General features: G+C 45.5%; 1 protein-coding gene across 1 annotated transcript in view; it reads right to left on the bottom strand.

Moving 5' to 3' along the window:
* The window catches only part of COL11A2 (collagen type XI alpha 2 chain), a 141,299-nt gene that overhangs the window by 64,217 nt on the left and 58,795 nt on the right, over window positions 1-18,287 (bottom strand). The window contains exons 10-19 of the mRNA XM_067465616.1: window positions 15,876-15,917; window positions 15,706-15,768; window positions 12,807-12,881; window positions 12,406-12,492; window positions 9,643-9,699; window positions 6,698-6,751; window positions 6,496-6,549; window positions 6,266-6,319; window positions 4,136-4,189; window positions 2,795-2,848 (exon numbers count right to left, since the gene is read on the bottom strand). Of these exons, the coding sequence (XP_067321717.1) occupies window positions 2,795-2,848; window positions 4,136-4,189; window positions 6,266-6,319; window positions 6,496-6,549; window positions 6,698-6,751; window positions 9,643-9,699; window positions 12,406-12,492; window positions 12,807-12,881; window positions 15,706-15,768; window positions 15,876-15,917 (594 nt within the window). The remainder of the gene's footprint in view (window positions 1-2,794; window positions 2,849-4,135; window positions 4,190-6,265; window positions 6,320-6,495; window positions 6,550-6,697; window positions 6,752-9,642; window positions 9,700-12,405; window positions 12,493-12,806; window positions 12,882-15,705; window positions 15,769-15,875; window positions 15,918-18,287) is intronic.

Below are 18,287 nucleotides of genomic sequence, written 5' to 3'. Positions count from 1 at the left end.
TCTGACTGCTTTAGGGACTGGACCACTGTCAGAAAATGAAATTGTATTAAAAGTGGGACGTAGTTTACTAAACCTGCAAAGTCACGACTAAGCGCTAGATGTCGCCAGAGAAAAGGAAACTCCAAAAAAAAATGCAATAAAAGTCACAGTAGGGTTGAGGCCCGATCTATATGGCAATATTATGCACTTAGAATAGTCGTTCTCAACCTGGGGGTTGGGACCTCTGGAGGGGTCACAAGAGAGTGTCAGAGGGGTCACTAAAGACCACCAGAAAACACAGAATTTTCTGTTGGTCATGAGGGTTCTATGTGGAAAGTTTGGCCCTATTCTGTCGTTGGTGGGGTTCAGAATGCTCTTTGATTGCAGGTGAACTACAAATCCCAGCAACTACAACTCCCAAAATGTCAAGGACTATTTTCCCCAAACTCCATCAGTGTTCACATTTGGGCATATTGAGTATTCGTGCCAAGTTTGGTCCAGATCCATCATCATTTGAGTCTCTGGATGTAGGCGAACTACAACTCCAAAACTCAAAGTCAATGCCCACCAAACCTTTCCAATATTTTCTGTTGGCCATGGGAGTTCTGTGTGCCAAGTTTGCTTCAATTCCATCGTTGGTAGAGTTCAGAATGCTCTTTGATTGCAGGTGAACTACAAATCCCAGCAACCATAACTCCCAAATGACAAAATCAACCCCTCCCCCCAACCCCACCAGTATTCAAATCTGGGCATATCGGGTATTTGTGCCAAATTTGGTCCAGTGAATGAAAATATATCCTGCATATCAGATATTTACATTACGATTGATAGCAGTAGCAAAATGACAGTTATGACGTAGGAAGGAAAATAATTTTATGGTTGGGGGTCACCATGACATGAGGAACTGTATTCGGGGGTCGCGACATGAGGAAGGTTGAGAAACCCTGAATTAGAAGCTGTTCGCAATGATAAGATGAACTTGAACTATTAACAAAGGAAGGTAGATACTCAAACTTTGTTTCCAGGCAAATGTTGTGACAGCTGGATTCTCAGAGTGTCTACTGTGACATGCTCTACTTGGGACCACCCTTGGAAACTGTTTGGTGACCTCACAACCTCTGAGGATGCTTGCCACAGATGCAGGCGAAACGTCAGGTGAGAATGCTTCTAGAACATGGCCATATAGCCTGTTCGGAATGATGAGATGAACTTGAACTATTAACAAAGGAAGGCAAATACTCAAACTTTGTTTCCAGGCAAATGTTGTGACTGAGCCGATTCACAGAGTGTCTACTGTGACGTGCTCTACTTGGGACCACCCTTGGAAACTGTTCGGTGACCTCACACCTCTGAGGATGCTTGTCACAGATGCAGGCGAAACGTCAGGTGAGAATGCTTCTAGAACATGGCCATATAGCCCGAAAAACCTACAACAACCCAGTGATTGCAGCCATGAAAGCCTTCGACAATAAATTAGAAGCTACATCAGGCATGGGCAAACTATGGCCCTCCAGATGTTTTGGACTACAATTCCCACCATTCCTAACAGTCTCAGACCCCTTCCTTTTCCTGCTCAGCTGCTTAACTAGCTGAGGGAGAAAAGGAAGGGGGCTGAGGCTGTTAGGAATGGTGGGAAATGAAGTCCAAAACACCTAGAAGGCCGAAGTTTGCCCATGCCTGCTGTAGAGGAAGCTTCTTGGCACTCCACACAGGAAACAGAGTCTGATGTTGGTTATGGGCCCAGCACTCAGATTAAGCAGCTGAGGAGGAAAAGGAAAGGGCCTGAGGAATTGTGGGAGTTGGAGTCCAAAACACCCGAGGGCCAAAGTTTGCCCATGCCTGATGTAGAGGAAGCTTCTTGGTGTTTCACACAGGAAACAGAGTCTGACGTTGGCTATGGGCCCAGAACTCAGATTAAGCAGCTGAGGGGGGGGGGGGGAAGGGTCTGAGGAATTGTGGGAGAACAAGGTCCTGAAACCAGGAACCCAAGAAGACAATCCAGACAAACAAAGGCAAGCTTCTTAGTTGAACGAAAAGTTGCTTTGACAAAAGTTTGGTCTCAAACACACCGCTTAATACCCTTTGCAAAACATGAAGGCGTTTCTTTGGCCTCTGGCCTCCTTCTTGTTAGCTATTCTCTCACTCCTTCGAACTCAGAATTCCAAACGGTCAGCCCGATCTAAGGTTCCCATTTCATCAAGGTCAGTCTGTTCGTTAGTATCAGCTTGTTTCCCTGCTTGCTCATGATCAGGCTGAGAACTGTCCTCCTTCTCTGAGTCAATCTGCACCTGGACCTGGCTATTTTCAGTATCAACACTCTCATTTCTTACTGTGGGGAACTGCACTTCTTCACTGTCTATAACAGGGACATTTTGAACCAGACTGTGAACTGAATCCCATCATCCTCATCAGAGACACTCTGTGAATCCAGCTCAGTCACAACATTTGCCTGGAAACAAAGTTTGAGTATCTGCCTTCCTTTGTCAATAGTTCAAGTTCATCTCATCATTCCGAACAGTTTCCAAGGGTGGTCCCAAGTAGAGTGTGTTACAGTAGTACACAGGGGATGTGAGTGCCGCAGTGACTGCAGGACATGGCTACTCAGGGAAGGGGCACAGTGACCATGCTAGCATTAACACTCAGGAGTCCAGGCCAATGACGGAACATGGACCTCTGGGCTCGGGTCCAAATCCACCTGCAGTGCTTATTGCCTTTCCTAGCTCATCAGAAACACCTCCATCATGTCAAGGTCAAACTTCACATTGGTTGCCTCCATCCCGCCCAATATTGGTTCATAAATACCACAAAGACTCACCCTCTCGCCATCTTCTCCGGGGGGTCCGTGGATTCCCTGGGATCCAGAGTCTCCCTGGAGCGGAGGAGGAGAAGACCCAGACCATCAACACATCCAAGTCAATCCCAGAACACACTTCAATTAGGTGCAAGTGATATTGTTTTGGAGGCTGCAGAGAGATCTACAATCCCCTCACTTTTCACCTGTGCCCCACTGAATGTGGAGGGTGGCCCCCTTGAAATAGCTTCCTCCATACCCCCCCATCCCCACTTTGTCCATGGAAAATATAGTTTTCTGGTGGGTCTGAGAACCTGGAGTTATTCCAATAATGCAGCATTAAAGGACGTCATGACACAAAGCTCCTAAAACATCAGAACCATGTTTCACGTAGAACTGGAGCATCCCAGCCTACACAACTTTGGTCTAGAGGATTGTAGTTTTTTTGGGGCTATATGGCCATGTTCTAGAAGCATTCTATCCTGACGTTTCACCTGCATCTGAGGATGCCTGGCATAGATGCAGGCGAAACGTCAAGGGAGAATGCGTCTAGAACATGGCCGTATAGCCCAAAAAGCCTACAGCAACCCAGTGATTCCAGCCATGAAAGCCTTGGACAAAACCTTGGTATAATTCCAAGCCTCATTGAAAGCTTGACTGATTGATTGATTGATTGGTTGATTGATTGATAAGGTTTTGACTTTGCTATAGCTTCAGAGCCATACCTCCTCCCAATCCATGCACTCCCCATTATCTCTCTTTTTATAAATGCAAGAATTGCAGAGCTTGCTGCTTTGAGTTTCTTCTAAAAGAGGAAAGGCAGGATATAACAACAACAACAACCCCAGGCAACAGCAGAATTGAAGAGAAGCAACTAGAAAAGCTGACACAATATGAGGATTTAGAGATTGAACTCCAAAGAGCCTGGCACAAGCCAGTCAAGGAGTCCCAATGATGATCAGCAGACTGGGTGCAATGCCTCAAGACCTTGGTCTGGACTTAAAAAATTACCATCTGTCAGTTGCAAAAGGCCACCCTACTGGGGTCTGCACGTATTATTTACCAATACATCACACAGTCCTAGACACTTAGGAAGAGTCCAACATGTGATCCATTATAAAAGTTGGCATAGTGATGACGTTTGCTGTGGACTCATGTTGTTGTGTACCAAATAATAATAATAATAATAATAATAATAATAATAATAATAATAGTAATACACCACACAGTCCTAGATGCTTGGGATGTGTTTGACTTGTGATTTAGTGATACGAAATTGAACATATAGATCTCGTTTGCTGTGACATACTGTGCTTTTGTGTCAATAATAATAATAATAATAATAATCTAATTCAGGCCACTTACCCGGTGTCCCTTCTCCCCTGGGAGGCCCGGGAGGCCATCGAATCCACGCTCGCCCTGCGGAAAGAACAGCAAAGACACGGGTTCTTGAGTTCTAGATCAATGGCTTGCATGATGATGGAATAGATGGAAGGTAGACTGGTCAAATTTGCAGATGGTGGGCTCCGTTCTTGCTAAGGGACTCAAATGTATGTAACACATAAAGTGGCCCTCTTTGCTTTGTGGGTAAAAAAGACCAGAAAGAGAGAGCTAGACAAAATTGCCATCCACACCTATGGAGACTCAACGGGCTAGTTTGCCCCCCCCCCCCAAAAAAACTACCAATAATTCACATTGTTTTTTGCTCTGGGGAAGCATGAAGCTCGCCTGTGTTGGTTATCTTTTGCTTCCTGTTTGCTTTGAGGGTCCTGCTCTGTGCAGCCTGCACCTGGACCTGTTTATCATGGCCTTGGACTACTACAATAAACTATTCTGATTTGAAGATTGTGCTGCCACGTGCTGGGCCTGTAATAATTGATTTTTTAAATGGTGTGCTCTTTGTGCCCAGCGGGGAGCCGGGGTGCCTCGGGTGAGAGGCCTTCAAGAATTTTCCCATACACCGTCTTTAGAAGGCTTGAAATGTTTAACAAAGTCCTTTATTATTGCTAAGGTCTTCAATAAAACAACAAACACTTCTTGGATCTTCAACAGATTAAACAAATGCATCTTAACTTGCCCCAAAATGGACAGGCACCTTGCTTGGAGAACTATTTCTTTCTTTAACAAGGAAAACCCCTTCTTAACCCCTCCCAGGCAATCTACTGTCTAAGTTTTGCTGATGTGGGTTCTACTACCGGTTCCAATCTGCGTCTTGGATCCCGAGCAGACCTACCAGTCTATGCAGATTCTCCAGCTGGAGTTCTTTGGGTCTGTAAAACTGTTTGCTTCCAAAACTTTAGGACTGTTTCCCTCAGATGCTATAAAGCTGAGAGGCTGTAAGCTCCCAGCCAGAGATTTGGGACTGTTTTCCCCTGGAATTTCTGCCCCGGATGCTTGGCAGGAAATGAAGCTTTTCTACGGATGGAGCTAATCCATGTCCTGTAGTTTAGCTTTCCACTATAAGACTGAACTAAAAATGGCTCCCTCTCTTCCCATGGCCCTGGGGAAAGGGGCGGAAACAAAACTTAACAATGATAGACAGGTGGCTAGCCCTATGATTGCAAACCAAGGGAAGCCACCTTGTTGCAAATGCATGGAAGCTTGGAATATATGCAAACACTCAACAGAAAGAAAATGAAGCTGAAGCTCCTGGTACAGCCATACCAGCACAAAGATGTTTGGACCTCATTGGGAGGGAGAGCTCATTCCCCAAAGGAGAGGATCGGGATGCAAAAGGTCCTTCACAGATGAGAGATGATGGGCCAAAACCATTGGAAAGAGTAACCTTATTCAAGACACCAGTAGTTATTTGTTATATGTATAATTTAGATTGCTTAGTGTATTGTATATATGTGTGTTGGTTTGCAGTATTTTTCTTTAACTCTTTGTTGTGGGAGGGGCTGCAGACCATGTGATCAGATCTGGGCTTCGTTCTTGTAGGTTTTTTCAGGCTATATGGCCATGTTCTAGAGGCATTCTCTCCTGACGTTTCGCCTGCATCTATGGCAAGCATCCCCAAAGGCTGTGAGACCTAACAGTTCAAAGACATACCTAGGCACATCAGTTTAACAACTGAGAAACCAAACTGACTTGCATGAATGCCCTTTTCCCAAAAGGTGATGGCATCATTTTTCAAAAGGTTATGACTTCTAACAAGGTCCTGTTTTTCCAAAGATCACAAAATCTCCAAAAGGTTATGGAGATTTCCATTTTCCAACTAAGAGGGAGAAAATTGACGGTACTACACTCAGGCAATAATAATGAAATGCACAGAGATAGGACGGGGGGGGGGGGGGGCACCTAGCTTGGAAACAGTCTCTGAGAAAGTAATCTAGGAGTCCTCCCTTCTCCAGAGATCATTCAGTGGCCTTTGGAGGTCTCTCCCAACTCTAGTGTCCAACGATCCTGAGCTGCAAAAAAGGTGACCCTGGAGGGACGTTCCCAGGACTCGTGAAAGAGCCCTGTCTGGAGAGGCAGAGGTTGATTGCCACTGACCTTGTTGCCGGACTCCCCGGGCATCCCTCGGGCCCCATCAGCTCCGGCGCGGCCCTGTAAGGAGGAATCAGAGGGAGGAGCGGTCAGAAGGGGCCCCTTCCCTTGGCCCCAGCCTCCCTTCCACCCCCATCCCAGAAACCTATTACAGGTGGAGCATCCTTGCTCTGGAAACCCCAAACACCCCCTTCCCTGTAGACACAGATTTCTCCCAAGGCAATTGTGTTACTTACTCGTCGTCCAGGTTTCCCTGGGGCTCCGGTTAGTCCCTGGGGTCCCCTCGGCCCCTGAAAAGTAGAAGAGAAACACAATAATCCTCCATCATCACTGTGGGAAGTCCACTCTCTCCTGATTCACAGCAAGGAAGAGATGGGATGGAGAGTAGGAGGGAGGGGTCGTGGGGTCACCCACAGAGAGGGTCTAAGGTCACCTCACCTGGGGGCCAAAGTCTCCGGACTCGCCCTTCATGCCGTTGCTGCCAGGTTGGCCCTGGAAAAGAATTTATTTATTTATTTACAGCATTTCTATTCTGCCCTTCTCACCCCGAAGGGGACTCAGGGAGGATCACAGAACACATATATTGCAAACATTCAGTGCCATTAAACAGACAGGACAGACAACAGATAGAGGTAGTGTGTCAGCATTTTCCCCAACTTTGGCATCCTGGAGGTTGCGCTCAATTCCGGCCACAGGAGGTGCTGTTGCTCCATCGTTGATAACAAAGAGCGCTCGATCGCAGACTTCCTCCTTCCTTTGATCGCTGGCATTTTCTGGTATTTCTTTTATGGTGCCATAAAATACCTCCCTGCTTGAGCAATGCCTAATTTCTCTACTCACAGCTCACACCTGTTTTCAAACTGCTTAGGTTTACAGTAAGCTGGGCTGAAGAGCGGGTGCTCACCCCGATCTGGGCTTCGAACTGTCAACTTTTTGGTTGGTAAAATGTATTGCTGCAGGTGAATGTATTTGCTGCAACTGCGCTAAAGAATGGCATCCCCATCGTAGTTGAAATGGTATCAAAACCATATTGATGTACCACCACTCAATTGAATGATGGGCTTCGCAGTCCTTGGCAGCACTAGAGCTCTCCGGCAAATGATCCTCAGCACATACACCTCCCTCAACAACAAATCTCAGGATTCAATAGTACCTAATGAATTTCTCCAGAAGATAACAACAAATCCTATTGCAATGAATGACTTTCTGGAGAAGTCTTCCATTACGACAGGGTTCGTGACTCTCCTCTGTTTGCTCTCTCCGCCATAATCTCAAGAATGTATCCCATGCAGATATGTATTAGGAAATAGCATTGGCCACCCAAATTCATGGACCATGGGGGGCATCTACACTGTGGAATTAGCATAGTTTGACACCTGCTTCTTCTAGGCATGGTAGTGAAAGTGGTCCCAAACTGCATTAACTCTGCAGTGTAGATGCACCCAGGGTCTCTTGATGTATGATTCTTACACTTGCAAGCTCTGAATACTAGGCATGTGCGATCCATTAAAAAGTAGTTCAAAAGTACAACACTGGGGGTCCCTGGTGCTTCATTTCTAAAGTGTTTCCAAAGTTTAGTTAGATAAAATTTTGTTACTATGAGACTAACAAAATTTTGTTACTACTTCGTTACAGTAACTCCATCTGTGCATTAATACAATGATTACTGCTATTGGGAAACTTCAGACGTTCCTATACATCTCATTCTTAATGCTATTGGAGTGAAACTTGCTACAACGCTAGAACACATTTACCCCTGATAGCCCACCAAATTTCAGAACATTTCACTTATTCATGAATTTTAGGGGAAATTTCAAAGATTTTATAAACAACAAGAAACGACAAGAGTGATCTTGAATTTTCTATTCAATGACACAATGCAATAGGGGATAATCCCCCCCCCCCCCCAGCTTTCAGAAATATTTATACATCTACTGATTTTAGTGATTTTTTAAAAAGTTTTGATAAAACCGACTGTTTAGGGAGGGACTAACAACAACAACAACAACAACAACAACAACAACAACAACAAAACTTTATTTATATACCGCTCTATCTCCCTGGGGGGACTCAGGACGTTTTCCAAGCAACAACATCAAAACATACAGAGTCAAAACAAATCTCTCTCTCCTCTCCTGATTGATCCTTTCCCATTCTGCTGCATATTGGGAAATGTAGTTTAGGGCAATTTTTTTCTGAATTGTTTGGCATAGGGCCTCCCCCTCCCTCCTCCATCAGCCCTGATTGGCTGAGAGGCATGCCAACAGGTTTGGCTTCGCCTCTCAGCAGGGCTGTCATAGGCACTTCTGAAGAAATCGAAACGTAAATTCGAAGTCTTCAAAAGTCAATTTCTTAATGTTTTCAGCACACTTTGCAGGTGTATCATAATACATCTTGTAAGCGTGCAACATATGAAATGAATCCAAGTTACAACGACATCCAACTTATTTGCACACCTCTACTGAATACTACAACATTAGCCCCCTTAAACCCTGTGACGGCGCGAGTGGCGCCACCTATATGTAGAACTGTACATTGCAAGATTTGAATTGTTGTATCATGCCTGATTTTGCCTTTTTACCCTGTAAATGTATAGTTGGATTGATTGGTTTTTATAGCTGTCAATCAATGTTGTTTGCACCAGTTGAATTGCTCCCCCTGCTCAATTGTTTGACCCCACCTCTTCCTAGAGAGCAGGACAGTGTTGTTCCTTTTCCATTCCACCATCAAACTTTCTATCAGATGGACGTGAGAGAGAGACTTGGCTCTGAAGCCCTTGATTAAGTTACCTCTCAGCACCAATTCTGAGGTTCTTACCCTTGAGACTTATGCTTCATGTTCAGATCAACGTGGACGACATTGGGAAGTCTCAAGCGCCTTCAAACCAGTCCTTTGGCACCAGAGGAAGACTTTGTGTCTTCAAACATAGGCCATTTGGACTGGGGTTGTGGACAGCCATTTAGAAAGAAGGACCTGGAAAAGCTTCTCAGCTGCAAAACTCCTTGGACCCAAGACAACCAGAGACTGTAATGTATATTTTCCTTTACGCCTTTGAAACTTCCAGCTTATTGCCTTAAAGGGATAACTCTTTGTGAACAATACAACCTATTTTGAGTTATCTACAGTGTTTTGGTCCTTGGGAGTTCCAGTTTCCCTAAAGGAGGGCAAGAAGCAATCCCCTGGGGAGAGATGTCACGTCCATGCCTCTTTCACTAAGAGTTATATCCCCCAGGCGCGACGGCATAAACCCCTTATTCTGATACAATATTTTAGCATTGTTTTGTTTGATTCTCATCTCTGCTTTAATTAGGAGGGTTCTGGCTGTATCTTGTTGAAAATTCAATGCATGTTTAGTGGGAAAAACCAAGGCAAAGGCTACTCACCATGATCCCTGGCCGGCCGGTGTACCCCATGGGTCCTGGGGGGCCTCGCAAGGCCATCTTTGGGGAAAAGAAGACAAATGCGGGGAGTCAGACATCTGCAGCATAAAATGTGGGTTTTGTGCATGTTGAAGATGAAGACCTGACTGGGTTTGCCCTTGTTGCCACCTGGGATTTGTAGTTTGCAGCATTGCAAAACTCTCTGGTCAAACTACAAATCCTGATATGCATAAGGGGACACCATGGCAGGTTAGAGTACTAATGATAGAACCAAAGAATCCCAGAGTTGGGTGGGACCACAAAAGCCATCTAGTCCCACCTCCTGACAGGCCTGAAGACACAATCCAAGCCCTCCAGACAGATGCGCCTCTGCTCCAAGGCTTCCAGCAAAGAAGACAGCACAGGACTGCCAGGCAGAAGCACATTCCATTTGCTCATACCATCAGGAAGTTACTCCTAATGTTTAATAATTTTCCTGCTATTTGAATGGATTACTCCATTGTTTTCCTAGTCTTTGTGGAAACTCTCTTCGTTTCCATTTTGTATGGAAGCCAAGATCGTGCTCGCCTTTTTCGCTGCAGCATCACCCTCTTGGCTCGGGTTCAATAACAATCTAGGATACGATATCTGTGTGTGTGTGGATCATATCTCTCTATCTATATATATGGCTGGATGGCTCTCTGTCAGGAGGGCTTTGATTACGTTTTCTTGCCCTGGTGAAGGGAGTTGGACTGGGTGGCCCTAAGTATTTTCTGTTGCTCATCAAGGTTCTGTGTGGGAAGTTTGCCCCGATTCTGTCGTTGGTGGGGTTCAGAATGCTCTTTGATTGTAGGTGAACTGCAAATCCCAGTGACTACAACTCCCAAATGTCAAGGTCTATTTCCCCCAAACTCCATCTGTGTTCATATTTGGGCGTATTGAGTGCTTGTGCCAAGTTTGGTCCAGATCCATCATTGTTTGACTCCACAGTGCTCTCTGGATGTAGGTGAACTACAACTCCCAAACTCAAGGTCAATGCCCACTAAACCCTTCTAGTGTTTTCTGTTGGCCATGGGAGTCCTGTGTGCCAAGTTTGGTTCAATTCCATCGTTGGTGGAATTCAGAATGCTCTTTGATTGTAGGTGAACTATAAATCCCAGCAACTACAACTCCCAAACGACAAAATCATAATTTTTTGAGTGATGGTCACTCCTTGTGTTGTGAGCCTTTTGTTGCCAAATTTGGTGTGATTTTGTTCATTGGTTCTTTTGTTTTTAAGGTACTCATGACGCACAGAGCATTTCTGTATATATAGATTGCAGCTTGGAACTGGTTTGGGAGGAACTGCTTTCCCTGCAGGACATTGAGTGACTGGTCTGGGACCAGTCAGAGGCCAAGAAGGTGATTGCATTGAACATGGAACCTGGCCTCAAATCACTTTGGGGATTTCCCCCATTTCCAGGGAGATGTGCATCAGCGCTCTGGAGCTCTATGGGGTGAAAATAAACAGAAAGTAACAATAGAGGGCAGAGGTAATTGATTTCCCCTTTCTACCACGCCCTTGGGGTGTTTTTGGGCAGTTCCCCGCTTTGGGGTCTATGATAATGCGCTGCAGCGTGTTGTGGATCGGGGAAATGCAGGGATCCTCTTCAGTGCGTTATCTGGATGAAGTCCGACTTGATATGCACTGCAGCGCACTTTGTGGGTCTCCATTTTGTAGGCAATCCTTCCTCAACCATTATAGTGTATTGTAGCGAAATTGCTACTCTATGTTAAATTTTTGGTGTATAGCTCTATGTTTACATATGGCAGATAGGGAAGAATAGGCACAGACAGGGTAGCAACAGCAGAGATAGGATTCATTTGCATATGGAAGCCGATTGGTCATATGCAGATTAGCGTAGGCCCAGGATTTGAAAAGGTTGCTAGGCCAAAATGACAGTTGGAGAGAGAGAAGAGCTGAACATTCCAAAGGGGCGGAGCCAAAGTTTAAAAATAGGCAGTTAGAGAGTCAAAAGAGGGAGTTAGGGATTCCTGTTTGTGAGAGACAGTTAGGAACTTTTGTGAGAGAAAAGAGTTAGGAACTCCTGTTAGAAATAAGCAGTTATGAAGATGTGTTAAAGATTTCTGATATAAAGAAGCAGTTAGTTAAATTGAGCTCAAGTTTTAGGAATATAAAGAAAGCCAGTGGTGCTTTAGTCAGAAAATAATTTCAGTCAAGAGTGTGTAAAGCAAGTAACATGTTTGTGAATGTGAAACATTGAAAGTCTATTACAGAAAAGTAAACCAAGTATATGATACTGACTGAAAGCCTCAAGATTGCAAGAAAACACAAATGTAACTACAACCGTTGGAGCCAGAAGTTATAAATAAACTGTGTTACTTTGTTATACAGAAGTGCATCTCAGTGCCTGTACAAAGGTTAAACAGCACACAGAAAGTCCCAGCCAAGATAAAAGAAGAAACTAGATTAGTATAAGAGCAAAGAGGTTTTTCTTAATTAAAGAAATAGTCTCTCTCCTTTGCCACATGTATGCATAGAAATGCCCTTGACGGGGATCCCCTCCTCTGCAGAGCCACACGGACACTGCAGCATCACATTCTTGGTTCAGGTTCTAGTTCCTGGTCAACAATAATCCCAAGTCCCTTTTGCCAGGTAGCACTCCTGAGTCCAGCATCCTCAGTGCATTTGGTTGCTGTGGCCTCGCTTGGCAAGCAATACCCCCAGAAGCGGGGTGCAACTCACAATCCCTGTCTTTGCACAGATGAACGCAATGGCTGACTCACCCGGGCTTGTTGCAGGAAGGCTTGGGCCTGGGCTTCTTGGGCGGCCACCACCGGGCCCTTTCCCCCGCCGCTGCTCCCAAAACGGAACTGGAGAAGGGAGAAAGCAAACATTACAGACCTTTGGGATCCCTAGAGCTTGGGTGCTCGATATCTATAAACCCCAAGATCCAAACAGTCGACATCATGACATTATACGTAAAGCAAAGAGGACACCAAAGCCCATCATCCACTGCTCACAGTACAGCCTCCCGGTCTCTAATGGGATACAGACTGGCACCATATGAAATCTAGACGTCCTGCTTTGGACTGGACTATATGGCAATGTGGACTTCAGACAATCTGGATTATGTTGCAGTGTAGATCCAGCCTGAGATCCTCCCCACATCCTATCCTTGACTTACTGGGAGCATCATGGATGCGCCGGGCGGTCCGGGGGTCCCATCTGATCCGGGGAGGCCTGCCCGTCCAGGGGGTCCCTGAGAAGAGGAAGGGGGGAGATGGGTGAGAAGGGCAGTCCGGAGCAGGAGGGGAAGGGGGTCCCTTGAGGTCATCCAGCCCAACCCAGCGCCGGGCAGAAAGTATCAGCTCTTCCCCATGGAGACTTCCCCACTCCCCCTTTCCCTCCAAACATCCGGGGTTGGAGGAGATAAAATAATATATAATACAATAATATAGTAATAACAATACAATATAACAATCTATATAAATAAAAATGCAATGTATGTTTCTGAGATTGACATAACTCTAAAGCCATTGGACGAATTGACATGAAATTTGGACACTATACCCCTAACAGACCAATGAGTGACCATCACTCATAACCCCCCCCCCCCAAAACAGTGGAAGACCTTAAAAAACCCAAAAAGCTAAATGATGATACAGAGAAAAAGGGAAGGAAGAGGGAGGGAAGGAAGGGGAGGAAAAAGAAAGAAAGAACGAAAGAAAGAAAGAAGAGAAAGAGGGAGGGAAAGAAAGAAGAAAAGAGAGAAGGAAGGAAGGATAGGAGGAAAGAAAAACGAAAGGAAAGAAAGAGGGAGTGAAGGAAGGTGGGAAAGAAGGAGGGAAAGATGGAAGGAAAGAAGGAAAGAGAGAAGGAAGCATGGAAGCAAAGGACGAAGGAAGGACGAAAAGAAGTAGAGAAGGAAGGAAGGACAGAAGGAAAGAAAAAAGGGAAGGAAGGAAAGAGGAAGGGAAAGAAGGAGAGAAAGAGAGGGGGAAGGAAAGAAGGAAAAAGAGAAGGAAGGATGGAACCAAAAACAAAGGAAGGAAGGAAAGAGGTAGAGAAAGAAGGAAGGACAGAAGAAAAGAAAAAAGGGAAGGAAGGAAAGGGAGTGAAGGGAAAGGAGGAGACAAGGGGGGGGGAAGGAAAGTAGGAAAGAAAGAAGGAAGGATGGAAGCAAAGAGCGAAGGAAGGAAGAAAAGAAGTAGAGAAGGAAGGAAGGAAGGACAGAAGGAAAGAAAAAGGGAGGGAAGGAAAGAGGGAGTGAAAGAAGGAGGAAAAGAAGGAGAGAAAGAGGGAAGGAAAGAAGGAAATTGAGAAGGAAGCATGGAAGCAAAGAACGAAGGAAGGAAGGAAAGAGGTAGAGAAGGAAGAAAGGACAGAAGGAAAGAAAAAAGGGAAGGAAGGAAAGAGGGAGTGAAGGGAAAGAAGGAGAGAAAGAGGGGGAAGGAAAGAAGGAAAGAGAGAAGGAAGGATGGAAGCAAAAACAAAGGAAGGAAGGAAAGAGGTAGAGAAGGAAGGAAGAAGTAAAGAAAAAAGGGAAGGAAGGAAAGAGGGAGTGAAGGGAAAGAAGGAGAGAAGAGGGAGGAAAGAAGGAAAGAGAGAAGGAAGGATGGAAGCAAAAACAAAGGAAGGAAGGAAAGAGGTAGAGAAGGAAGGAAGGACAGAAGGAAAGAAAAAAGGGAAGGAAGGAAAGAGGGAGTGAAGGGAAAGAAGGAGAGAAAGTGGAGAGGAAAGAAGGAAAGAGAGACGAAAGGATGGAAGCAAAAAGCAAAGGAAGGAAAGAGGTAGAGAAAGAAGGAAGGACAGAAGGAAAGAAAAAGGGAGGGAAGGAAAGAGGGAGCAAAGGAAGGAGGGAAAGTAGGAGAGAAAGAGGGAGGGGAAGAAGAAGGAAAGAAAGAAGGAAGAATGGAAGCAAAAAGCAAAGGAAGAAAGGAAACAAGTAGAGGTAGAGAAGGAAGAAAGGAGAGAAAGAAGATGGAAAAGTAAAATGGGGGAAGGAAGGAAAGAGGTAGAGAAGGAAGGAAGGAGGGAAGGAAAAGAAGAAAAGGGAAGGAAGGAAAGAGGGAGCGAAGGAAGGAGGGAAAGGAGAGAAAGAGGGAAGGAAAGTTGGCCACAGCAACGTGTGGCGGGTACAGATAATAATAATAATAATAATAATAATAATAATAATAATAGATTAAAATACATGGAAGGCACAACTTCTCCCCTCCCAAAGCAAAGTCAACTGTCAAACTTCTTGTCCTGCTTCATTGCATTTCACCTTCTGCTAACTACAAGCCAATATGTTTAATAATAATAATAACAACAACACTTTATTTATATTCTGCCCTATTTCTCCAAGGGGACTCAGAGCGGATCACAGTACACATACATGGCAAACATTCAGAACAGAAAGGAGGTATGTTGCGTTGATGTCCAGCTTTTTGGCGCCTTGGAGGTTGTGCTCGAATCCAGCCACAGGAGGGTGCTGTCACTCCATCCTCTGTGATGAAGAGCCATCAGGACTTCCTCCTTCCTTTTTGGTCCCTGGGCATTTTCTGGTTTTTTCTTTTCTTTTATGGTGTCGTAAAATACCTCTCCTGCTTTTTAGTGGTTCCTAATTTCTCTACTTACAGCTCTAAGCTGTTTTCAAATAGCTTAGGTAAACAGTGAGCTGGGCTGACAGTTGAGTGCTCATGTTGACCTGAGGCTTCAAACTGGCAACCTTTCGTTTAGTAGATCTTATCATTGCTGGTGATTTAAAGCCCAGCCCATATGACTTAATATGCATATCACCGATTTGGACCCTTGGACATTCAGCTTGAGTTCATCACTTCAACACTGCACCCCCCCCCCCACCCCAAAAAAGATATTCCCTTTCAATTCCAATTAATTATACATTATCTACATTGCTATATCTTTTCGTTTCCTAATGCAGTTTAATTGCATTGAACTACATGATGTGTCAGTGTAGATTCATATAATGCCATCCATATAACGCAGTTATGAAACTGCATTACATGGCAGTGTGGATGGGGCTTTCAAGGATTCATTCCTCTCTGTGTTGCCTTTCCGCTTCCCTTCTCAATGGCACTCACCCTTTCGCCGGGATCTCCTGGGGGTCCGGTGGGCCCTTGGGTGCCGGGGGGTCCGCTCATGCCCTGCAAGCCAAAGAAAGGGGGCACAATGGACTTCCATGGCCATTTGTGGGGTGCCATTCCAGGCACACACCCCCACACCCACCCTGCTGCCCCACCAGGAGTCTTACCGGGGGTCCTTCGGAGCCGGGGCGTCCCTCCACCAGCATTCCCTGCAGAGAAAGGAAAGGAGGCGAGGAGGGTGGAAAAGGGGGTGCTTATGACCAGGAACTTTACATGTGGAACTTTACATATATAAAGTAGAAATACATATGTTTGTTCCACAAAAGCTCCTACCTGGCTTGAGGGATCAGGATCAAATTTGGGACACAGAAACCCTTCGCAATCCCACTTAAAATACTGGCAGGGTTTTGACTACAAAAATCGATTCCATTTTGGGGTCAGGGCCCCAAAAAGAGATAACCGGGTCTGTATAGACGCAGCACTCAAATGCAGCCACAAGAGGGCAGTGTATACATGTAGAAAGGATTAGCTCCTGATCTCTAGGGATAAATGTATGTATCCAGTGCTCAGATGCAGGCACAAGAGGCCAGTATAGAGATAGAAAGGATCAGCTGCTGGCTTCTAGGTATGAATATATGCAGAAGGCTCTGATGTAGTCACAAGGGGGCAATATAGAGATAGAAAGGATCAGCTGCTGGTCTCTAGGTATGAACGTATGCAGTGCTCAGGGGCAGCTACAGGAGGGCAGAATGTAGATAGAAAGGATTAGCTTCTGGCCTCTAGGTCTGTATATATGCAGCACTCAAATGCAGCCACAAAGGGTCAGTACATGGATTGAAAGGATTAGCTGCTGGCTTCTAGGTATAAAAGCTGCTGGCCTTGAGGTGTGAATGCATACAGTGTTCAGATGCAGCCTCCAGAGGGCAGCTGCTGGCCTCTAGATATGAATGTATGCAGCACTTAGATGCAGCCACAAGAGGGCAGTATTGAGAAAGAAAGGATCAGCTACTGGCTTCTAGATATGAATGTATGCAGTGCTGAGATGCAGTCATAAGGAGGCAGTATAGAAATAGAAATGATTAGCTGCTGGCCTCTAGGTATGAATGTATGTAGTGCTCAGTTGCAGCCTCCACAGGGCAATGTAGGGATAGAAAGGATCAGCTACTGGCCTTGAGGTGTGAATGCATACAGTGCTGAGATGCAGCCTCCAGAGGGCAGCTGCTGGCCTTTAGATATGAATGTATGCAGTGCTGAGATGCAGCCACAAGAGAGCAGTATAGAGATAGAAAGGATCAGCTGCTGGCCTCTAGATATGAATGTATGCATTGTTGAAATGCAGCCACAAGGAGGCTGTATAGAAATACAAAGGATCAGCTGCTGGCCTCTAGGTATGAATGTATGCAGTGCTGAGATGCAAGCAGAAGGAGGCAGTGTAGAAATAGAAACGATCAGCTGCTGACCTCTAAGTATGAATGTATGCAGTGCTCAGGGACAGCCACAGGATGGCAGTATATAGATAGAAAGGATCAGCTTCTGGCCTCTAGGTGTGTATCTATGCAGCATTCAGATGCAGCCACAAAGGGGCAGTATATGGATTGAAAGGATTAGCTACTGGCGTCTAGGAAAGAATGTATGCAGTACTCAGATGCATCCTCCACAGGGCAATGAAGGGATAGAAAGGATCAGCTACTGGCCTCGAGGTGTGAATGAATACAGTGCTCAGATGCAGCCTCCAGAGGGCAGTTGCTGGTCTTCTAGTTAGGAATATATGCAGCGCTTAGATGGCGCCACAAGAGGGCAGTATAAAGATAGAAAGGCTCAGCTGATGGCTTCTAGGTATGAATGTATGCAGTGCTCAGGTGCAGCCTCCACAGGGCAGTATCGAGACAGAAAAGATCAGCTGTTGGCTTCTAGGTATGAATATATGCAGTGCTCAGTTGTAGCCTCCACAGGGCAATGTAGGGATAGAAAGGATCAGCTACTGGCCTCGAGGTGTGAATGCATACAGTGCTCAGATGCAGCCTCCAGAGGGCAGTTGTGGGCCTCTAGATATGAATGTATGCAGCACTCAGATGCAGCCACAAGGACGCAGTATAGACATAGAAAGGATCAGCTGCTGGCCTTGAGATATGAATGTATGCAGTGCTGAGATGCATGCACAAGGAGGCAGTGTAGAAATAGAAAGGCTCAGCTGCTGGCCTCTAGGTATGTATGTAGTGCTGAGATGCAGCTAAAGAAGGCAGTATAGAGATAGAATGGATCAGCTGCTGGCCTCTAGGTATGCATGTATGCAGTGCTGAGATGCAGCCACAAGGAGGCAGTATAGAAATAGAAAGGCTCAGCTGCTGGCCTCTAGGTATGTATGTAGTGCTGAGATGCAGCTAAAGGAGGCAGTATAGAGATAGAATGGATCAGCTGCTGGCCTCTAGGTATGAATGTATGCAGTGCTGAGATGCAGCCACAAGGAGGCAGTATAGAAATAGAAAGGATCAGCTGCTAGCCTCTAGGTATGAATGTATGCAGTGCTGAGATGCAAGCACAAGGAGGCAGTATAGAAATAGAAAGGATCAGCTGCTAGC

The sequence above is a fragment of the Anolis sagrei genome, chromosome 2, assembly GCF_037176765.1.
Source record: "Anolis sagrei isolate rAnoSag1 chromosome 2, rAnoSag1.mat, whole genome shotgun sequence".
Taxonomy (NCBI): domain Eukaryota; kingdom Metazoa; phylum Chordata; class Lepidosauria; order Squamata; family Dactyloidae; genus Anolis; species Anolis sagrei.
Note: the sequence above shows the minus strand (reverse complement) of the source record. Positions and strands in the feature narration are given on the sequence as shown.